The following is a 23413-nucleotide window of genomic DNA, read 5'->3' as shown; positions in this document are numbered from 1 at the left end:
CTGGTCACCCTATAAACCAGATGACAGTCTTTCTGTTTTCCAGGTATCTACAACTTTGGATAACAGGAGTGACATAAAGGAGTTCAAAGTGGCTGCAGGGGAGGAAACAATGCCCCAACCTACCTTCCTTTAGCCATAAACCAGGCTCATAATTTTCACAATACTGATCTACAGAGAAAAGTGTACAGAGAAGTAATTTTTAAAATATTATCTGAGTTACATTTTCCCTCTATAGAAATGTGTGCTGATTCTTTTTGCCCAGTATTTGCTCACTTACAAGTCATCTGCTTTACTTACCCAAGAAGGCTTTTGACACCCTGACCATCAAACATTAGAAGTTCATAAGATAATTTTTCACTGATGGAAAAAGATGGCGATTATCAAAACAGCAAAATATTTAAATTACCAATTTTCAGTTAAACTACTTCAGTGCTTGAATACTCTTTCCTAGCATCTACATGAATGAACAACAGGCCAATTCCATAAATACAAAGCCAAAGTTATCTCTAAGTTACAGCAAAGATTATTTTGGTCTAAATTCAAACCACATGAATTTTAATACAAAATAATGAAAAAGTAATTTTGAACACTCTTTAACCATTGACAGTTGTGCACATCCATCCTTCCAGAGTTCAATACACTTGAACTTTCAGGTCAAAAACAGTATTAGTTCCTTCTGCCCAGTTCAAAGAAATGTTTTCTTCAGGAAGTTAACTTCACTGAGCCCATAATGTAAACAAGCAAGCAAGCAAACAAAATCCAAAAATTTAGCACTGGACAGTCCATGATATTAGTATTGTTCACATCTATCACTAGAGAAAATCATGCTCCTCAGTCTTTCAAGTGATGGGTGACTGTACTGCATTCATGGCAATAGTTCGTACTGGGAACATCAAAAACTTTAGTTTATGCAAGAACCCTTTAGAAGGATAGACTTGAGTTTTACATCGCAATCCTGTGCAATTAATCATGACATTATGAAGGACACACACCTCAGTGTCTAGCTGCCAGGACTTGTCAGGTTAGAGATATTTTACATTGTGATATTTTCCTCGCACGTGTTAGAGCTCTTCCTTGCTGCTCTGTAAATCTTCCCTTTTCCCTTGTGAGCAAGAATTCAGGTAGAATTGTCAGACAAAGGTATTCTGCAGATTCTGGGAATATTGAAGAGCCCACCCACAACCCCCTTCTCCCTGATACTTCCAGCTCCAGGAATTATGTTTACAAGGAAGGCAATTTATGTCCCTGGAAGAAACTGGGAATGGATAAATGCTACCACCAGGGAGCATTTCATATTCTTCATAAACAGTCAATTCAAGTAAGTGAATGCAGACAAACAGAATGTAACTGTGATGCTAAGGACAAACATATGCTTTCCATACAGAACCAATAAAAACTTTCCAAAAATGTCTTTCGAGAATCCCTTTYTTTTTCAGCCTGAGTCAATGCATTCTAATCATAGGAAGTCATCTGGGAGAAGCATGCAAACGTGTCTGCCTCAATGGAGCTGCACCGTCCTTGCAGCATTTTAGAGCAGCTTCCTTTTCAACTAACCTAATTACATCCTATGCTTCATTTCTTTCCCAGGCAAAGTTCCCTAATCTGTAAAGCCAGTTAGTCTGAAATACTGTTGCTCATTCCTTGCCTCTGCTGCCCCACTATGTGAAACACAAGCACTTCAGGAAGGAGTTAGATACCATGTTTCTTCTGACCCYCCCCCATTACAAACTAGATAAGCCAGCTGGTACAGGTCAGAAGAGAATTAGGGCCTTGCATAGCTTAAAACATTGCACCTCAAAACCTGCGATCCTAACTGACTGATAGCTTCAACACAACACTGACATCCACCGTTTCTCTGCAACACCCTTCACATAAGCATCTCAAATGGATGATGCTAAAACTAATGTCCAGCAAAAACTGGTAAAAAGGGGGGATTCTTTTTTAAAAAAGAATAAAGATAAGCCAGTAAAATGGCTTTTTAAGAGTTATCGGACAGATTTACCAACCTAAAATTCAATTGAAACTAAAATGACTATGCATAGACCTCCACACAAAGAGATGTTTAGTTACTCAGGCAGCCAGGAGCACAGCCTTAGGGTCATAAAGAAAATCTTCTTCCAGATCCTCTAACAGTCACATTAACCAATAATAACATGCTTAACAACTTGATCCCAGTTACCTTAAGCTATTCTCCAAAAAAAGACCTTTTCAATTTGGGACTTGCCTCTTTCAGTCAAATGTCTACAAGTGGTAATGCAAATTCCACATAACAGGAGGGCTTAGGGTTAGGAATTTATTCTTTAAAAGTTCCCTAAATTACTTCAGAATCCTTCTTAACTCCTCCAACCTTCCACATCTGTGTGTAAATGTACATATACACATGAGTATACATGAACCATACAGATTTTAGTCTAGGCCAGGAATTAAACTGGTCAAGACAATTTTCTGTTTATTAAAAAAGTGATCCAGTTCCATAGTGCAGCCTGTTCTTTTTGTCTAGTGAGAAGTTATGTAACGATTACAAAAATTGTTTGGAATACTGTAGACAGAGGAATACAAACTGGGTAATTTAAATACAAAGTCATGGGGTTTTTTTATTTGTGCATCAAACATTTTGAGGAAGTTTGCCATACAGGAACAAAGCATCTTTCTGCACTCTGAGCTTCCTACCCCCCAAAAAAGTCAGGTGTCAATCTTGCTTATACCCAAGAGGGTATTATGTACTCTGGCCCTTTGGGAGATGTGTTTTTAATAACTAGTGGTCAGTTTTGTTAATCATCAATTATTTTTTTAAAGTATACTAAAGGGGAATACTGAGAGACTGTCTCTGCTCCCAGGGTATTCAAATCCTCCTGGGTCAGGATTAGAGATCTTTTCCCTTCCTAAATAGGACTGGAGGAAGTACACAAAGTATTTTAAAATCCCCCTTAACCAGAAAAGGTGGAAAAGTTGGAGCCTCAGGAGACAGCAGAAGGCAGAACTGCATTTAAATAGCTTTGGCTGACAAAGTGCTAACAAGATTGCAGCTACAGTTCGGACAAGGCTGCCACCACCTCATTAAAGTAAGGTACACAGCACTCATGAGAGCGAAAAGAGAATCTCAAATACCAACACACAGATGAAAAGATCTGAAGTCCCTTTCATTTCCACAGGTAGGGCTGGTCAACTAGCTCATGCTTGTATAAACTCTCCAACTGCAAACATGAGTCAGCTCTGTTCTCAACTCCTATGATTATTATCGTGCTTCACACAGATCCTAAAACCCCATTTCTCAGAAGTATGTGCATGGGAGACAGCCCCAGTGGCACTGGAAGATATACATTTCCAGCCTTCAATATTGCAGAGAAAAGCTTCAAAAAAAAAAAAAAAAAAAAGTGCTTTTAATGAGTGTACAAGCTCAGAAAGCCTGAATAAAACAAACCAAAAGCAGTCAGGTGTCAGGGTTTGGTTTGTTTTTCAATTAAGTTTTACAAATTTACGAAGTTTTACAAAGCCACTTCCAAGATTTTTGATTGCTTGTGGGCAGTAATATTGGGACCTCAGGCTGTAATGCCAGGACACAAACAATTATTAAGATGATGATCTGACACAACAAAATTCATCTGTAGACACCAGGCTGCCCAAGCACTGGTTCAAGCACAGAGACCAGGCTCCACAGCAGAGGGCTGCTTACTGCATGGTGAGTTTTTGTCACCATGGGCTATTTTCTCTTTTCCCTAAAAGGGGCACAACTGTTGATCAGACAGCTATATGATCCTTCTGCTTTGTCTTTGTAATGTTTCAGGAACAATTAATGAGAAGTTTGGGTCAGAGCTTATAAAAAAGATGAAGCTTTGGGGTAAGCTAACGAAAGGAGAGAGCTTGCAAGCAAATGAGTGCTGCATTTCTTCTATTTTGGCTAGTCGTGCAGTATACCATGTAATTAGATTGCTGAAGCAAAATACTCTATGTGTTGGACTGCAGTTCAAGCTCTGCCCCTTTACATCAGTGTTCCACACATGCCTTTTTTTCCCCCTTATCTTGACTGCCAGAAAGTCTGAATTTGGCTGTCTGCATATCCCCGAAGACTGTTAAATAGGAAAGAGCATTACAATGTAGAAAAATAAGCCACCGATACTTAAGTCTTAAATCAATATTAGAACAGGAAGCTTTAGTCTAGTATATAGGTCAGAGAAGTATGTGAAGCACAAACACTGGGCAGTTTGATTCTTGAGGGGAGTTGGAGAGCTCTGCTGCTCGGAGGAAACCAGGATAGAGCTGCTCCGGGTAGCCAGGCTGTACCCCATGTAATGCAATACAGGCTATTCTGCAGCTCTAAGGGCATGCTAGGGTAGAACAGGTCTGGTGTCAGGCAAAGCTGGGCTTTGAACTGCACTAGGAGGAAGAGAAGAAAGTCATTGCTCCCATTATGTGACAGTAACATGCAGGGTAAGACTCAAGAACATGTTCCAAACTGTTCTTAAGAAATCTTGTCAAACTGGGAATTAAGACTCAGATTTTTTTAAAGGAATCTAAAACTGGAATTACAATACTTGTAGTCTGGCAGGCACTCTGGTTATAACTGAAAAAAAATCAACAGAATTCCTAGACACATGCGAAACTTAAAGAGCAAGAGTAAGGCTATGCGAGTCCATGGCACTTCTACTGAAGTACTCTGTAGGACTGGGGACAGCATGCTCAGCAGCACCTTACACTGTTGAGTGCCCAGGCTCCTCAGTGAACTGCAGCGTACTCTAAAGCAGGCTGAAATCAAAGGGAGTCATTTATAAGATTCTGAAAGGGTTTTGAGTCATGCCCTATGTGAGCTGACTTCAGCAGTGCAAGTGCTTAATACCATTCACTAAGTCAGTGAAAAACTCTAGGTACTCAGGCCTTTGGGAAAATCAGGTGGCTTTTTCTTCTTTCCCTAAAAAGTCCAAATGTAACATTTTTGAAAAGCATATAAGCAACTGAGAAATTCTAAGTCCCTTGTTTTTAAGAGTCTGATTCCTATATACTTTCTTTCGGAAACTGGGGTTTGAGTTCCTATATTACAGTGCCTATTTTGAAAACTTTAACGTATGTCCTACAGACTAAAGTTTTTTTTTTTAAATTATTAGGCCATTTTTTGTCTTGTTATACACAGAAAATCTTACAATAGACAAGTGAAAAGTCATGAAAAGACATGATTCAGCAGGATTATACTTCCTCTGCCTGCAGCACATAGCAGAATGCTCTCCAGAAAAATATCACATTTTAATTTATTCCCATCCTGCAACAGCAATGTCTGTTACCTGCTACAGCTATGAAGAACTATTTAGCTGTTTTGTTCCAATACATAACAGAACTTGCACTCTGCAAAAACATTAGCAAGAATTAATTTTCAATGTTATTCACAATGATAAACAGTTTTCTCTTCACTGCTTCCATTTTTTTCATAGAAAATAATACTGGTTTGAGAGCCAAACTCAAYACACTTGGTGCACACCCAGGGACAGCATTGCTGTTTTTCCAAAGTGACTTTTTGTCCACATTTACTTGGTGTCACTCTTGCTCGTATTGGTGGAAATTATCACTAAGAATACTGGAATGGAATTAGGCATTAAGAACAATGGGATGGAAATTACAAAAAACTATTTAAACAAATGACAATAACCCTACTACATTTAAATCCCCTAAAAAGAGGGTTTCCCATTTAAGATCATTGACCTGCATTAAGGACCAGACTTTCAAATGCCCACTAAAAATACAATACTTCTGGACAATTTCTAGGGGGAATAAAAAACAGAAGAGGGGAAATGTGGAAAATATAGTAGCTAAAACACAGAAGCATAGATGTTTCACAACTAAGAAGCATAAAAAATTAATGTCAAGCTACTACAGTAGACTGTAGCACTATCATGCAAGTGTTTGAAGCACACCAGAGAACCCCAAACGAGAAGAGGCACATGAATAAAATATGACTCAATAATTCATGTTAAAATGACAGGATATTAACTGTGTGTGACTTCAGCCCCGTGAATATTAAGCAGGAAGCACCTTGGGCACTTGGGGCCCCGATGACAGAAATTACAAATCTGGTCAGTGCTTTGCTTTGTGAAACACTGTGTTGGACCCAGCACTTGGAAAAAAGTAAATATCTAGATGTGGTCTTAAAAATCAGGACTAGCAGTTTAAAAACAGCTGAAGTGACAGCAGCAAGCCAKTTCCCTTGGATTACTTTATGCTCCAAATTACCACGGACTCAATCAAGGCACACTGCAATAGCACTGTCAACACTTCACAAAGAAACACAACAGAAATGTGGGCAAGAAGACTGGCAACAAATGTGAAAGCGCATATGCAGATTTCAAACCAGCCCCGTTCAGGACTCTAACTGGGGAACACAGAGAGCTACTGTGCTTGGGAGAGGGAAGCATATCTGAATAAAAGCTCCAAAATAGTCCCCCAAATCATTCACGAAGAAGGCAAGAATGGTAAAACAATTACATATGGTGCTGCTCACAAAGAAAACAGGAAATATAGTGCACTAGGGAGAAATATAGAAGCCTATTAAAACAGGCAGCCTATTGTGAATGCAAACAAGAATTTAAAGGAGATGAGAAAGGGATTCCAAACTCCCCCACAAAAGCTCTTGCAAACCACAAAGTCCAGCATATCAGCTAAGGAGAAACCAAGCAACACTACAGAGCTAATTAAATCCTCTTTGCTCTATAGCTCATGCTGTACCCAAATGGTATAGGGAGGGTTCTTTATTAAATAGAGGTCTAGTGAAAGCTCAAGAAAAATTTTAGCAGTAAGGGAAGATCATGCAACAGGAATGTAACTTAGAGAGGCACTGTCTTAGTAAAGCAGCACAGAAGTTAACATGAAAACAATTAGGTCTTTTGTGCTTACACAATTGGCTAGATTAATGCTTGAGTGAATACAGAAATTTTACATATCAATTAAACTAATGAAAGCTAGAAGAACATCCATTTACAGAGGAAGAGCATGACTAGAGACATGTGCAACAGGGGGCATGCACTTTGACATGGTACTCCGATGAATTTTCAGAACAGCTTGCATCCAGACAGAGCTCAGCTTCCAGTGATAGCTAGGCCTGTCCTAGCAAAGACATATAGACAAGTAGCAAGATAAGAGCTTGTGAAAATCTGAAAACAGGAAACTTAATGCTGGCATTTCTCTGGCATTTTTTGAATGCCTGAATCTGCAATATTTTAAGTAGCTTTGGGCATAATCTGTCAAAACTTAATTCATCCTATGCCCAGAATTATCTAATTTCTTAATGTGCTGTAAAGAAAGCAAAAGGAACAGTTAAGAAGGGAAGAGCATGCTGAATATACTGGAGAGACTAGGGACACAGAGGCTTAAAAACAAAGCGGAGAGAGATTACAGTGTTAATGTGGCACTGCACAAAAAAACAAAAAAAAAAGAAAGAAAGAAATCATTAATGCTCACACACAGGGTCAGAAATAATGCTAAGGAGAATTCTCAAATGTTCTTTGCTAAGATGCAAGAAGAAATGAGATCCTGCAAACCAAGCTTGGGAATACACAAATACAAGTAACATGTAAATTAGAGGAAAGTATTCTAACACCAAATAAATACTGCAGACTCATCTGAAGCAGTGAACTCAGCTCTGGTTAGGCTATTAGAGATTCTGAGATGTTTGAGCCAAGACAACCAAATGATTCTGAGATTCCAATGAGATTAATGCAAGCGTGAACAAGTATCMCCAGCTAATGTTTCAGATTAGCTACTGTACAAATGCTGGATCTGCAAGTTGAGTAAAGAGGGTTGTGTGAAAGCACATAAGTAGAAAAGCAAGAAGTTCATTTTATTGTGTATTGAATGCATCAGCTTCATGAGAAGGTACTGACTACTGCTTAAGAGAAAGAATCAGGGTTTTGCAAATGAAGGTAGTGGGCTAAAAAGTTTCACATTTTTAAGTTTTCTAAAGACATCCCTCACAGCATGGAAAAGTCACTGTAAATCCTCCAGGCCTAGTTTCTTCCTCATAACACAATGATTAAACTACCTTATATTATACAATAAAACTGATTCTACTGTCTATTTAGATTGCAAACCTTACTAGTGGAAAGAAAACTTCTCACAGGATTCTGAGGTGGTGTCCAGACAAAAGGAATTAAAATGGTATAAATTTTTCTCTAAAATTTCATTCAAATGCCTTAAGCAGAGATCAGCAGCTAGAGAACAACATCCAGTCAGAACACAATCCCTCTCCCAAAGCTTTTATTGTGCTCAGTTCTTCTAAACTTACTTCCATTTCAGAGCTGTCAAAGCCTCTGCTTTCAGTCTCTTTCAGACTCTTAGTGTCAAAATAGGTAGAGCTTCCTCACTATATGACTCTCATGTTACCATCCACCTTTGATCCCCTTCCTCTGTCTCCTTCTTCTGTTATCTATTACAATTTCATAGTTTTTGCTAGAAGAAAACATTAGATCACTTAAGCACATTGCCAGTATAATGCAAGCACAAATTTTACCCAGCTACACCTGCCTGCAACCCATACACTTTCATGAAATGAAAGCAAGAGGTTGAATTGTGCACTGCAAGAGACCCTGAGGTACCAGCCGTACCCAAGGATGCCATACTGGCAGGAAACTTATTGGTGAGCTACACACAGGTAATTCTATCAGGAATCAAGAGCCTTCACTGCAAAGAAAGATAGCGAACCTTGCCAATCCAACATTCAGAAAAACTCCTTTCCAATCCAGAATCTGAAAGTACAATCCTAAATATGTGAGAATGACTTATCAGATAATCTTTTTTTCCCCCCTTAAATATCTTTACCAACTCTGAGCAATGGAATACCTTTTCCAGCCCTGGCTAATTGATGGTATTTAGGAGAGGGGGAAAGAAAACCCAAAACAACAAGAAACCCACACCACAATATGAATGACAACAGAAAAACCCTCCCTGACTCACAGCAGAATCATAAAACCTAAGATTTTATTATAATTACTGTTTCAATGCAGAGCCCTATACGGTAGGAGAAAGCTAAAGGCTGATGAGAAAAGGGGATGATTAGAATGGAGCTCTAAATTCAGACTCAAAATGTGACTTGTCCATTTGCTTCTGAAACTGCATTGCAGAATAAATTTTAAATAGATACCTAATCTAATATTTTAGAATTCAAGCCATGGTAAGCCTACCATTCTTCCAAGCAGTTGTACAAATGTTTCACTATCCTCTCAGACAGAGGACTGCAACCTTACAGCAAGAGTGTAATCATGTAGCTTAATTCTCTCACCACCAGGCTGCACCATGCTCTCAGGGGCAGAGATTCAACTTCAGCAGCAGGAATGGTGCCTTCTGAAAGAGCTTCTCAGCAGAAGGCCATACAGAATTCTGTGCACTGATAATGGAAATCCTAACTTATACCAATGAGCAGTGCACATTGCACCCAGAGGATCAGTGATTTCCTGTGACTCTTAGGGGTAGAAGCTGTGGTGGCTGTAAATACCTGGGAAAGTGCTAATCCTTTGGATTTTTAGTTAAAGCAGTCCCGGGAACAAAAGAAAAGGGGTTTAAAAAAATATGGCATTTATGGAAAAGTACCTGCTACCTCAGAGAAAAGGACTGTCAATGAGCAATAATGAGCAAAAAAGAAGGGAACAGGCTAACAGCTAAGGAGGTCCTGCTATGGGGGAGCGTGGGCTTGAGACAGAGCTAAAAGACAGTCACTCCACTGGTAATTAAAAAGCACAAAGTGCCTAACAGAGCTCATTACAGATTATAATAATATGTGTACTTTGACCACACAAGAAATGAGAGATTTCAGGTCACTGGCAATCCAAGGCAGACCTCTTCATGATTTAATTTCCACCCAGCTCAATTCAGCAGCAATTAGACGATCACCTGTTTAACGGTCAATGCCTTGCATGACATGAATTATAGAACTACACAAACCCATTTTCTCATCAGCTTGTTCTTTGCTTTATATTGCAGTCCCTCATGCCCTGTTTCCTTCAAAAGTAAAACAACAACAGCAAAAAACAAAACAACTCACTACTCATATTCATCAGTTCTCAGTTTATAAAACCATCCACACATTATAAAAACTAACATCTCCAGTAATGATCTTATTTGGCTGTACTGCATATAAGAAGCTTGAAGGTCCTGAATCAGTAATAACAACATCACTGAATGCAGAAATTTCTATTCTGACAGACCCATGGGCTTTAACAAGGCTATCCACATACATTGCACCACAGAGGCTTCAGTCTCCAGACCTGACAGCTAGTACTTAACAGTTACAGATGCTGCACTTGTCATGTGGTTCAAGAAAATTCAGAAAAGAGGGTCTGTCACAGCATTTTCTAAGCATGTGTCAGCTGGTAATTAGTGTAAGGCAGAGGCAGCCTGCAGCTGATCTGATTTACCACAGCTTTACCTGGGCAGCCTCCCCTATGTTTCACCAGTCAGATTGTGAAATCTCTGCAAGCTTAAGAATTTTTGACTACCGTTCTGATCTTGGAAACTCAAGATTCTTCCCTCATACACAAATTAGAGTACAAGTACAACTTGCTATTTAAAAGGCTACTGTCAAGTGCAAAATATAATCTAATGGAAAAACTTCATTAAAGTCACCACTTGACTCCTTACGCATGCTGAATCTCTCATGTCCTGTAGGCAGAGAGCTGCATCGTTGTTGAAATGCCACCTCCTCTACCAGGTGACCCTGCAACAGCAGCAAATCAAGGATGGAAGGCTTCTGTTGCCAAAAGGGCAGATTTGTCCATGTGGACAATCTTGTCCTGACAGCCTGACATCACTGTGATCTGACCTTGTTTACACATACACTTTGCTATGCTTGTCCTGTCTCTTTCCCTCTCATTTTCTGCACATTACAGTACCAAGCTCACTATCAAGAGCCCTGTCCTGTGACTGCGGAGGAGGGAGGAAATGGCACACAAGAGAAAATACAGTGTGTCTAATTTTAGCTCTCCTCTATTTCTAGTGGAACGACTTCAAAGGCAGCAGAAAAACTACAGACTCAATCTACTCCCATTAAAGCCAGTGAGAGCTTTCCCATCGACTTCAGTAGGAGTAAGGCCATATATTAGGAAAAATATACGTCATTGGATTCAGATAATGTACTTATGAGACARAGTTGTAGCAAAGTGGGTGTTCTAAACAGAGCTGTAGATGTACATAGCAACTTACTCAACCTCTACCCTATTTGGCAGGGTTGTAAGAAAAATGAAAAGACAGCAGACCAACAGTGGAAAAGAAAGGTGAAAGACAAGGAGGTAAATACCTATGACTTATTGCAAACTGGGTCATCACTCACTGTACAACTCCACTTGGCGCAGCTGCTTTTCCCTTGGAGGAATGAAAGAACAGCTGTGTAGGTGCTGCTTGCTTTCCTGACAGCCATGTACCTCTTCCTGTGCATATGCGTGGTCCAGAGCTTAGAGATCAAGCTGTCACATCCATGTGAGAGGAGGGGATGAAGCTAGAAGCACTTCCTCCTGCTCAAGCTTGTATCCCAGCACATAAACATGGGAGCCATCATGTCAGTACAGCCTATAAAGAATCTTAAAGACCTTCACCTGCAGCTGATGAGGCTGAAGCACATGGGATAGAAACCAAGTTTAACCAAGCTACACAACTAAGGAGAAACACAAGACTTGCTAAGATTTGAAGGAATATCATTACTATTGTGACAAACAATGTGACTTCTAGTACCAAGCAGCTTTCCAGCTATAAGAGGAGACCAGAAAATAATTAACTAAATATAACCTGAAGCAAGGGTAAGGTTAAGCTAGAATATGCCTTAAAGACTGGATGTAGAAAGCTGAATGGGGCCCTCAAATTAATCAGAACAATATTGGGACAGAAGGGAAAGGAATCACAATCAACATGATAAACATACTTTGAAATGTGAATACAAAACCAAGATTTGCTACTATCTGTCAGACACTAAGGTGCCTGGGTAAATTCACACATACAACTGAGCTTTCATATTAGGAATGCTGTTACCCTGTCACTTTAAAACGAGTATGCACCGCACAGAGAGAACACAGACACTACAGCTGACTCAGGATCCAAGCCAGTAAGAATACAAAGACTTCTTAATATGACAAATCTAAATGATTTAAATAGTGCTTAAATGGGAATCAATGCCCCTACCATTTTATCAAATTCCTCTTCCACTTCTCATTAATGCTAGTCACTTCACATCCACAATAGCTTTGTGACCAAGGCCATCTACTGGTGAATGGGATGTGCAAATCAACAGGGTTTTGGTTGGCCAGATTTAGCTAGTGCTTGTCAGGATTTATAGACACATGCAGCGAAACTGTGCCAAGCAGCTGTTTACTCTTAAGCAATGTCTAGTTAGTAAGCACGATCACAGTTTGGGATGAACAAGTAAATAACTAAAGCATTTCTGAATTCCACAAGAACCTAAAGAAATGTGATTTCATCCAGAGAAGAATATGGTATCTTTAATCCCTGCATCCCCAGTTCAGGCCTATTCATCTTGACACCTGATTGCTCTGTGTAAAATGAATCAGTGGTGTCAGCCTTGCTATTAAAGATAAGGATTTTATCTTAAAAATCACTACCAAACCTAGCAACCCTGTTTTCAAGAGCTATTGGGGCTTGAACGATGAAGTTTGCAGGCTAAAGCAGCAAATATTTTAGATTGGTATGTGCAGACATTTACAGGCTGTAAAGCATAACTAGATCTTACTTGTCCTCCCTGATTTACAGCAACAGAAATGGAAGCCAGACAAGGAGACGGAAGGGAAATAAAGCAACCCCAAATCCTTACACACTGTGATTTCTAAGATGAGGCCTGAGACAAATCAGCAAGAGCGCTAATGTGCAGTGACACAGAGACCCTCACGTCATTCTAGTGTTCCCTGTTCAGCATCTTCAGGGGCAGTAAATCCATTCTTTAATATTATGTAAAACTCTTAATATATAACCCTGGATTAGAGTTTTGCTGGCCTTACTCTGGCAGGAAGCACAGCAAAATCCCACATAGTATGGTTTGCATACTTCTCAGAGTACCTACTGCTTATTCCTAAATCATGGAAGAGGTATCTAATAAAACACTTCCTTTAGCTCTTTTTTAAAATACTGTAACACTTAATATTATGATTTTTAATGAAAGGTGTTAAAATGATGGCACTGGAAATTGCTTCTCCTAATTACAGCACAACACTCTCCTCCATCTTAGTCTGTGAGTCTTAGGAAGTCTGCTAAAATCAAGATTAAACCAACTTAACTGTTTTGTCCTTCTCCTTTTTGCCATGAGAATTTGGAACAGTCTTTACAACCTACAGAAATTCATTCACTATGAGCTAGGTTGAAGACACCAAATCATTTATTATAGATAATGTAAGTTGGGGTAGCTATTTTAGGCTGGCTATGTAGAAAACAGTTTCTGTTCTACATGAACAAATGACATGGAAGAAAAAAGTCTGTTTCCATGAGTTAACCCTATCCACTGAAGAAGAAGAAAAGGTGTTTATATACACTTTTTCTTAAAATCAGTTTACAGAGCCATATATAAAATGATGAGTGTGGCATGGTGGCTGAAAACACTAACTCTTAAGGAAAAAATATTAGAAAAAAAAGGTAAATGAAGACAACTATCTCTTTAATTGCAAATAAGGCTCTGATCCTGCAAGATGCCAAATGCTCTTCACTGACATTCACTTCAGTCTTAGTAATTCCTAAGATCATCTGCTATAAGACTGAGAATTTATGGATGGCAGGTGAAAAAGAAACCAACAAAATTTCCTGTAAATTTAAATACTCTCTTCTCTAAGTATATTTGTCCATTCCTCCAGAAGATCTTTTTTGGAAACCAACATTAGAATGTAAATCTATTTTAATTACACCAGCTTTATTCACTGTAGAAACAAACCGTTCTTTCCAGTACAGTATGCTTAGTAATCCAGCTGCCTTTCAGATATATTTATGATACATTAAGACTATGGGTAGTTTTGCACCTGATGGAGATTTGTAATCTCCAGGATAGATTTTTTTTTAAGGAAGCTTAGAGGAAAAACAAAACAAAACTCAACTTTGAGAGATAAGATAGTATATATAAATATTTATGTATATAAGTACATAGGATAGAACATTTAAATTTCTGAATGATATCTTATTCTTCAACAAAACTGTGTTATTATCAACTTAGAGCATGTTCATATCAAGTCACCATTTTATAGTGAACAAAACCAGGCTGTTATTAAAAATAATATCAATTTATTATTATCAATTTACTAATCAATAACTTGATTAATAATCAAATTATTTATTTATTATCAACTGATATTGATATCAATAATATCAATTACAACCACTGTTAGCCCTTCACTGTTAGCTTTTCACTGTTTACCGAAGTGTCTGCCCCACCTTCACTTTGAAAAATGGAGCACTCATTACTAGCAGGGCAAACTCTTATATTATGGCATGACTGTCCTTTTTGACATATCCAGTCAAATACAAGTAAAGTAACTAAACTACTGAACTAAAAATTTTAAGATATACCAGCATTTCTAGATCGGTAACTGTTGATTTAATGTGAAAGCAGACACTCTTGAATATAAAGATGGCTCTTTTTGATAACACACATTCAAAATAGTTTAGTCTTCTTTTGCTGTATAAAAATGACTCCTTTCAGAAGTTCATCTGCATACGTCACTAGCATTCTGCTTATTCCTCCTGTGACTACACTAAATAAGGCTGATGATAGCAGCTTGTTGGAGCACCTCATTCAGTGGCAAGCTGGACATGCTGTCATTTAGAAATGCACTAGCAAACGGCCCACAGAACGACAAATGTTTTTTAGTTTGCCTCAAACTTTTCCAGACTGATCACATAAAAAGTGACAATATGTAATTTTAAATACAGATTTTTGTGTTTTCTCCCCTCAGGACAAGATTCTTTGTCATCAATGAACTTTGTCCAGAGGCTAAATCACAAATTCTCTATTATAAAGTCATGCTGCTGCTAACCTTAAGAGCAAGCATAACCTTGCAAGCAAAACACCTTCACTATTTCGCCAACATTTGACAGAAAAACCTTGTTGATGAGGTTTAAGTAGTCTTGTCATTAAATTATTTCATCATCAAAGGAGCTGAACTATAGGAAATTTAATTTATACTCTCCAATCACAGCTCCTGTAAATCACATTAATTATACTTATTTTACATTTTCAARACACTATACAAATCCTTTCAACATGCCGGGGTAAGAAGTTTTGCTTTATCTTTAAAACAGAGATGGGGACACAAAACTGTTATCATGAACTCCTGTTGAACTGCACATAATAATTTCAAGCTACTTAGACCACGGACTTAGCTGCTCCAGAGACTGCAGCATCCGATTTTAATGATTTGCTTACTTCTCCAACAAACAGAGAGGACTTCATTTAGCTTTACTGTAAGATGGTCAGGCCCCCTTTTTAATCCATGCTTTATCTAAATTTTTCTCCTTAAGCCTCTAAATTTGGAATTGCCTGCATATTACTGAATTAAAAGGAATGTTGCTCATATTACTTATCAAGAGTGTCAAAAAAAACCTTGGATACATTTTCCCAGTGCAATGCTAGAAGTTTGGTACAGGAGAGATTGGAATGAGAAAAAACACTGATAATGGCTCTAACTTTCTTGATCTCAAATACATTCAAAAGCAAGATTACCTCAAAATGTACAGTTGATGCCAGACAATCTAAGAAGTCCATCTACCTCTATTTCATCTCAAATATTATTCAGTTAAATATTGTACAGTCCCTAGGGAAAAAAGAAACATGAAAATAACTCAGGAGGGCCACCAGCCATGAAAATGCTGTTTATCTCCAAGTAGCATCATTTCTTCTGACAATGCAAGAAGTTGGTGTACTCATAATACTGGCCTGTGCAGAACTGTGCCGTGCAAACGCCTTGGATGAGTGCTAGTACCAATTAAATTTGTATTAGCCTGTTCCAGGGAAAAGGCTTTATTGTAATGCTTCAGCATAGTGTAAATTTCAGAAACAATTTTGGGAAACAAATATACAAAATCCATCCCTCTTTTGGGTGAGATAGAAGGAAGAGGAAAGAGACCAAAAAATGCCTGATGTGTTATGTCAGAACATTTATAATGGTACATAAAGACATTGCAGAAGACATTTATTCTAATAGCCTTGGATGTTCAATCCGTGTAATAGTCCAGTCTGGTTTTGCTCCTTCTGTAAATTCTCTTTGAAACCTGGAAAAGGTAGCACAATAAGTGAAGAGTTATTAAAATCCACTTGATCCTTAAAGAACTACTAACACCAACAAGAAAACATGAAGAAACATTTTACTTTGTCATTATTCCTGTAACAGCTCATTAAGCTCTGATGCTTTGGCCAAAATGGAAAAATCAAAATTACTCCTACTGCAAGAAACAAAGCTCACTGAATTTATCAGGAGTCTTTCCACGGACTTCAAAGTGTTTTGGCTCAGATCCCACAGAAGGGATCAAGCAGCAAGAGTAAAGATCCTGATATCAACAGAGTACCAACTTTTCATAGCAATAACCATGAATATAGCTTTGTGGCAAATCTTCATCCTAAATAAAGGGTTTCATTCTAATGAGATGGTAACTGTGTAACTGCGTTGCAAAACAAACATGCTACATGCTAGGAACTCCAACTGAAAAACTGCATTTTCACTGAACTATATTTTAAATACTTAGAAGTAATGCATTTTCAGAAATATAACAAAAATCAAGCTAATAGTAAAGTAGTACAAGTAGTACTAAATCTCTCTAAATGTAAATTCCACAGTTGCTGATAGGAAAGTGAAAACATGAACTGTCTATTTTCAAAGAGTCTTCCCCCTTCCTTTTGTAGTCATCAATACCTTCCTCCCTGACCTTGTCAGTTCTGGCTGGTTGTCACTTAAGGGCAAGTCTGAATTCAAGCTCAATATCCATGTTCCCAAGCCACCTATACATTGTGGACAAGAGCAGCGTAACCTCACTGTTTTGCTATTACACACCAGACCGCTCCTGGAAACTGCCYTCTCCAGACATCCAAATACTACAGTAACATTCAGCTTTCCAAGTCTCTAGTATCCTTGCCCATTGAGTTTATGTCAGTACTGTAAATAGCAGAAGGAACACTTACTTGCAAAGATAACTCTCTGCTAGGAATTAGAAATTCATACTTAATGCCTTAAGTGGAGGCTCTTGAGGCTAATGGGGCGTGAGAAGCCTCCAACTCTAAGGAAGATGCTGAATATGGTTAAGAGATGGATCCAGAAAGATCCATCCGTGAGAAAAACATTTGTGTCCTCAGACTGCCTCTTTTATTCTGGGGCTCCATGTCATACAGACTCCACAGTTTCTCCAGTTCAAATATGGGTTTAGAAGTCACTAATTATACTGTGTTTCTCAGACAAAACCCCTCACTTTTTCCAACTTCTGAGAACGTTATTTTCAATACATTTTGCCAACTGTGCAGGTATTTTTGCATTGCTCTGACGTAGTAAACTAACACAGACATTATTTATAAACATTCCAATGAAAATCCATCTACCTGACTAGCGTGTGCTTCAAGGGCTTAGATCATAGTGGCATGAATTATCTGAACATCAAATGACATTTGTCTTTTTCTATCTTTCTGCGGAAAGCATTCGGCTACATATTTTCCTCTTTTATGGGCTACTTTCTTGAGCTAATTGCAGTACTGACTTTTGTGCGGGAAGTGACAAGTCAACAGCACCACACTTGATGGCCTGGCTTGACTGTATTGCTGTTAGCTGTACTGCAAGAAACAGGAACCAAGGACTGATACTGGCCTCTTTCCCAAAAGCTGCAGGAGCAGCATAGGAAAGAATCAGAAACTCTATTCAATGCTCCAAGTATTGCCCTTCCTGATGGAGAAAGAGTTCTCATTAATCTCAAACTCAGAAACAAGGTAACAGCATGATGACTTTAATGGATATTTAAAAAATTTGCCCCTAAAATAAAAACTGGAAAGCTGGATGAGCGCTCACTTAGATTGGAAGCAAGGTAAATCAAAACATACCACATTCTGCACTGCCCTGCTGAGAATGCTTCCACTTCCCAAACTAGTTTCCACACAGCTAGCCCATCTATATGCCTATATATGTTTATAGTGATGAAGAGGACAAGGAAACTTACTCATAGTTTGCTGTTAAAAGATGTTTTTTTTCTTTTGTACTTTCATCTCCAAACATAATCTGGAATACTTTGGTTTCACCTGGTACATCATCAGGTAAGTTAGCACCATTCAGATACCAAAAACGCATCAGTATACTAACAAATTTTCTTCCTGTTGGAAATAAAACCAAAGCATAAGTTAGATCTCTTGAACATACATGTTTGTCGTCGGTCAAATATTCCTATTTGCAGTCTAGCATATGTTCTACTGAGATCCAGAAAGAGCAATTGACTTTAGCCAAAAAAAATGCATGATAGAATAATAAACAATAAAGCTATTTAAAACCATATTCATGCTGTTTAGCAACAATAAAATTACATTCAGCAGAAAGGTATGTAATTCATTATGAGTTTTGCCTGACATGGTATAAAGTCAAACTGCATGAAAAGCAGGTTGCTACAGGTTGCAAAGACAACTGTTGATACTACAAAAGTACATAGAGCAGAGGAGGTGAAACTCAGGGACTAACATACAGAGAGAAAAAAAATCCCAACCCCCTAACCCCAAAACAGGAAAAAAAAAAACTCACTGGGTTTGAGAACCTGAAATGCTCACTGGGAGACCCATGCTTAGACTATGAACCACCTCAACTGTGTCTGATAGAGAAACAAGTACATAATGTTGGCATTTAAACAAAAGAAAAACTTTTTTGAGCTCATCGTTAGTTTAAAAATCAAGATGTCCTAGAACAGAATATTTTCCACGAAAGCAGAGTAGAAGTGAAAACAACAGAATTCATTTCATTATCCAGTCTTCATTATTCTTCTTGCAAGATGTATTTTCATGGTTCAAGTAAACAGTTTTTTGTATAGAGCATAATTGTTTTTGTAAAATTAACATAATTTTTAAAAATAAATATAAGTACACTAAAATAATAAACAAAGTATAATTTTTTGAGTGGTTTGAGATGAATAAAGACAAATAATGTAAAAATATGAAATTAGAAAAGAATAGGAATGAGCAAAACTTAAACAGAAGTCAAAATAGTATCATGACTCATTAACAGTAATGTCTCAGGCTCTGGTTTAAAAGGAAATCAGGGAACTACACACAGAGGGAACTATAAACAGAAGAACAAGGAATGAGAAACAGAATTCAAAAAGACATCTGTAAGGAGAATGCCTGCTAGGAGCAAAACCAGGAAAACAGATTGCCCACCAATGAAACGTTTTAAAAGTCTAAACATACCATCATCATCATAGTAAATGCGAACATCTCCTTCTGTTGTGTACATGATTGCATCTATGTCAGCTGCTAAAGCAACCCTGTGGTTGTCAGGAAGCAATGAAATCTTTTCCTTCAAAACCTTAAGTGCCTAAATTTAGAAAAAATGTAGCTCAGTTTTTCATTAGGAAATTGAAGTAACAATCTTTTCTACTGCAGTTAATAAAAAGAGCTATATCACCATAACATTTAAATATACAACATAGAGGATGTGAAAAAGCACTTGGGCACTCCCAATCCCAAATTCAGCCCTATTAAACAAGACCTATTTAATGAACAGAATGAAACCCAGTGAAACCCAAATATTTAAAAAATCTTTAAAAAAAGTTACTGTCAAAATGTAAACTGCAAAGCAAGGCACGTAAGCCTAAAAAATACCAGTTAAGCTTGCTTCTACAATCATACTTACACTCTGCCTTCTCACTGCTGCCTTCTCTCCATACATATATTCTTTAGCTTTTGATTCAATTATTCCTTAGTTATCTTTCATAAATTTCTTTGAAAAGCAATTCTATTACCCCTACGTTTATATTTGTCATTCAGGGAGCCACATCCCCATTAGAAAATGTTTAGAAACTTGCAAGCCAGAAAAGACTGAAAAATCATTACTTTTAGAGTGAAGTTTCCTATGACATTCATAGCCATAGCATATGATTGCCTAAGGACCTATGCAACTGTTAAGTAAAATGGGTACAGTGTATGAATTGAACATAAGCATCACCTCAAACACCACGTGACAAAGAAAGGTCACAARGAAGGAATGATGAAGCTGTTCAAGTTTATTTTTAACTCAGATTTAGCTTTTAGCCTAACTTAAGTTGCCATTTTTTAATAAAAAACAAAGCCAGAGGTCATACGGAAGCAAAGGAGGCAATCTTCACTAGAAGCCATTGTATCTACAAGAAAGAGGTATAAAATTTGCAAAAACATGGCCTGGTATCACAACCTCAGTCAGCACATGTTCTGGTTACAGGGGGTCTCTGGGTGTATATTAGCCTTGATCACCCAGAGTAATTTAAGATGAGCAGAGAAAGAGGAGGTGCTCTCTCAAAATAACTATAGGAAACACTCACATTTTATTGCTATCTCTGCTCAGAGAGAGGAGACAAGATTGTCCAGGGGGGATGCACTAGAATAGCACCAAAATTTTTGCTGCAAAGGCATGGGTGGCAACAGGGCAGGTCAAGCTGACATCCAGTAACAGGGCAGACACAGAGCTGAAGTAGCTCCTCCACTTGGCTCTGCTGCATCTGCTACCTCCGTCCCCTGGGAAGGCCAAGACAACTTCAACAATTAAAAACTCATAAAAAGACAGAACACACAGCACTGATGTTTAACCAGCCAGGTCAGTTGCATCCCTGAGATCATGACACAAGACTGAGGCCTCCCAGATGAGACCGATAATTGCCTGCATGATCTGCTTAGGGCTGGATACCTATTAGGACAGCAGGGATGAACAAAAAACCACCATCTAAATTCTGGTGCACCCACTGAGATATTCAGCTACACTATCTGCTTCTACCAACAGAGGTATGCAACTCTGCCCTCCCTTCAGAACCCACCAACTTTCAACCCCTTCCGGTACACCTATCTTTTTGGCATTTGGTCCCTACGTTCAATGTCAAGAGCCATTATTTTTTTTTTCCTACATAATAACTTTAAATTAACTTTCATGCCTTGAAATTAAACATAAAAAAACAAACAGACAATTGCCCTGTTCAGTGTTAGAATCTTTTTTCTCAAATGATACCAAAACAGCAGTGTTTGTAGATATCAACAGGCAGGAATGTGTGTTATTTCATGACTGAAAATCTATTGGCAGAGTAAGAGATGGGAAGTATTTACCTCCTCTGATACAAGTTCTTCCAACAGATCAAGTTTACGCTGAGACAGCAGCTTTGAAACAAGAGAGAAGGCCTGCAAAGAACACGTGAACAGATAATTCTAGGTTGGCTTATTCTTCAGCAAAATCCATCATTATGAGACAAGTAACCCAAATATTCCATGACTGAAGATTTCAATGTTTATCATCACTGAAATGCCACCCCCAGCATTAAAAAAAAAAACTGATCAAAATATATGGTTTCTTTTCTATTAAAGAAAGTAAGTTGAAAGGTTTAATAAATTTAGTCTCATTCAAAGAATCAAACCTTTTGAAAAGGGGGAAGTAAATGCACAACTTACTAAAAAAGCATTACAGTACATACAACTTGTTTTTACTCTCTCTTGATTAATTCAAACAATCTACATCTTTCCCTGTAAATAGTCTGTTCCCCTTCCCTTTTTCCCAGCCCATCTCCCAATTTCAGTCAAAACAGAAGTTCAGGCTAATAACAAATTTCTTTATGAGTCTGGGTTAGTCTCTAAACCTCAGGAAACTCAATCCCCCTTTTCCCCCCCATTTCGTAGATACAGCTACATATGATGATGCCCCTATATATTCAGTTAATGTACTTGTGAAATATTGACAGCATGTTTAGCTTTACAAAAAAAAGAAAAAAGAATGGGGCAAGGAAGAACATGCAGTTCTGCATGCACTGCAGCTAYTTCAGTGCGGTTTTCTTTGTCTCTCTCAATTAGGGATCTGAAGCTCTCAAGCATTTTAATATTCTGTTCCCATCACCTTTTTCTAAAAAAATAAATTCAGTAACTGAAGTTTCACAGCAGTTAACTCACTAATTTTTACAAAATTAGCTTTGAAACCTCTAGCTCTCTAACATACTTTGTGGAAAATGCTCATAGGGTTCATAAACTTGAAGGAACAAGCATGTGTGCCGATTATATGACTGTCTAAGCTTTGTCRTTTCAGGAAAACCAGTTAAAAAGATATATTTTCCTTTAAAGCATCTGGAAATGCCTTTCTTCATACTATAATGGGGATGGCTAAAACAGTTCATTTTAGTTTGGGGATCTGGGAAAATAGTACAAACAAAATCCCAAACTCAACCTCAAAAACAAAAAAGCATGCCTCTGATTATTCTCAATTCTCCCAAAAGCGAGGTACTTCAAGCCAGAAGCTGAGAACTTGATCTCACTATTTTACACTCAAGTTTCAGAGTACCTACAGAATGCAGGCACCCAGACATTTTAACATAAAATTAAAGCTGGTATCTACAGTGAATATAACAGACTTCAGAAAATGTTAGCACCAAAGACCAACCAAGCCAAGGCTGGGGTGCTGTCTATGAGGTGGAGCCCAGAGAACAGAATTCAGTATAAATTTTTCCTCAAGCAAAGGCAGACACTTGTCATGTCACTGTAGGACTACTTCAGGAAGCTCACTACAAACACATTTACAGCTCTGTCATAATAATATGGTCTCAAAACATCTCACTGTATATAAAATAGAAGAGAAGAGATTCTCTTGTGCTATGACTCCAGAAGCTGAAAAAGGAGGCACACACACCTGTCTCTGCTGACCAGCAGTACAAAGTTTAAGAGAGCATCCAACAGTGCCATGTATCTCTATCCTGTCAGACACCCGGCATAAACCAGTATCTTTTGTTGCCAGGAGGTTGTTCCATTTTAGCAGCACGTTTTCAGAATCGTGTTGGAAACCTGGATGAAGTCTCCCAGGCGAGAAGTCCAGCAGATGAGCAGAGCCTTCCCGCAGGGTGATGGGGCACCGCCAGCCTCAGCTGCCCGCCAGCCTTCCTGGCTGCCAAATGACACCCGGGGCTGCGCCCCCGCACACGAGGGTGCCCCGGTCCCACACACGAGCTGAGCCCTCGCACAGGCAGCCCCGGCCGGCTCTGTCGCCGGCCCGGGCCCGCCGAGGGGCAGCAGGGAAGGAGGGGCGAGGGGAGGGTGGGCCTCGGCCTCACCTGCTTGGCCCCCCGCGTGAACTCCTCGATGCTGAAGTCCTGGTCGAAGTAGAGGCGGATGAGGAGATAATAGAAGCGGGTGCGGAGCCACATGACGGGGCTGGTGATCCTCACGACCACGACCTTCCGCTGCGGCCCGTCGGCCCCCGGCCCGCGACCCTCGCTGCTGGCGAACCGCACG

The 23413-nt window shown here is 38.7% G+C and overlaps 2 protein-coding genes across 5 annotated transcripts in view; both read right to left on the bottom strand.

Moving 5' to 3' along the window:
* SPATS2L (spermatogenesis associated serine rich 2 like) overlaps positions 1-3193 on the bottom strand; it is a 164363-nt gene extending 161170 nt beyond the window's left edge. For 2 of the 4 annotated variants that reach the window (XM_026072442.1, XM_026072443.1), the window contains exon 1: positions 3109-3193. Coding sequence is in view for 1 of the 4 variants with exons in the window: in XM_026072441.1 (XP_025928226.1) it covers positions 3117-3144 (28 nt within the window). In the remaining 3 variants the exon portion in view is untranslated. The remainder of the gene's footprint in view (positions 1-3108) is intronic. The other 2 variants (XM_026072444.1, XM_026072441.1) reach the window with 2 other exon arrangements.
* A 12761-nt stretch (positions 3194-15954) lies between these two features.
* On the bottom strand, positions 15955-23412 carry MAIP1 (matrix AAA peptidase interacting protein 1; the record flags this gene model as incomplete). The annotated part of the gene is made up of 5 exons (XM_026072436.1): positions 15955-16221; positions 18145-18295; positions 19373-19499; positions 21254-21325; positions 23233-23412. Coding segments are annotated over 5 exons (609 nt in total), but the record flags the coding sequence as incomplete, so codon positions are not given.
* Between the last annotated feature and the right edge of the window lies 1 nt (position 23413).

This window comes from Apteryx rowi, unplaced genomic scaffold, assembly GCF_003343035.1.
Source record: "Apteryx rowi isolate R43461 unplaced genomic scaffold, aptRow1 scaffold_342, whole genome shotgun sequence".
Classification (NCBI taxonomy): domain Eukaryota; kingdom Metazoa; phylum Chordata; class Aves; order Apterygiformes; family Apterygidae; genus Apteryx; species Apteryx rowi.
This window is presented reverse-complemented; position numbering and strand designations above follow the sequence as displayed.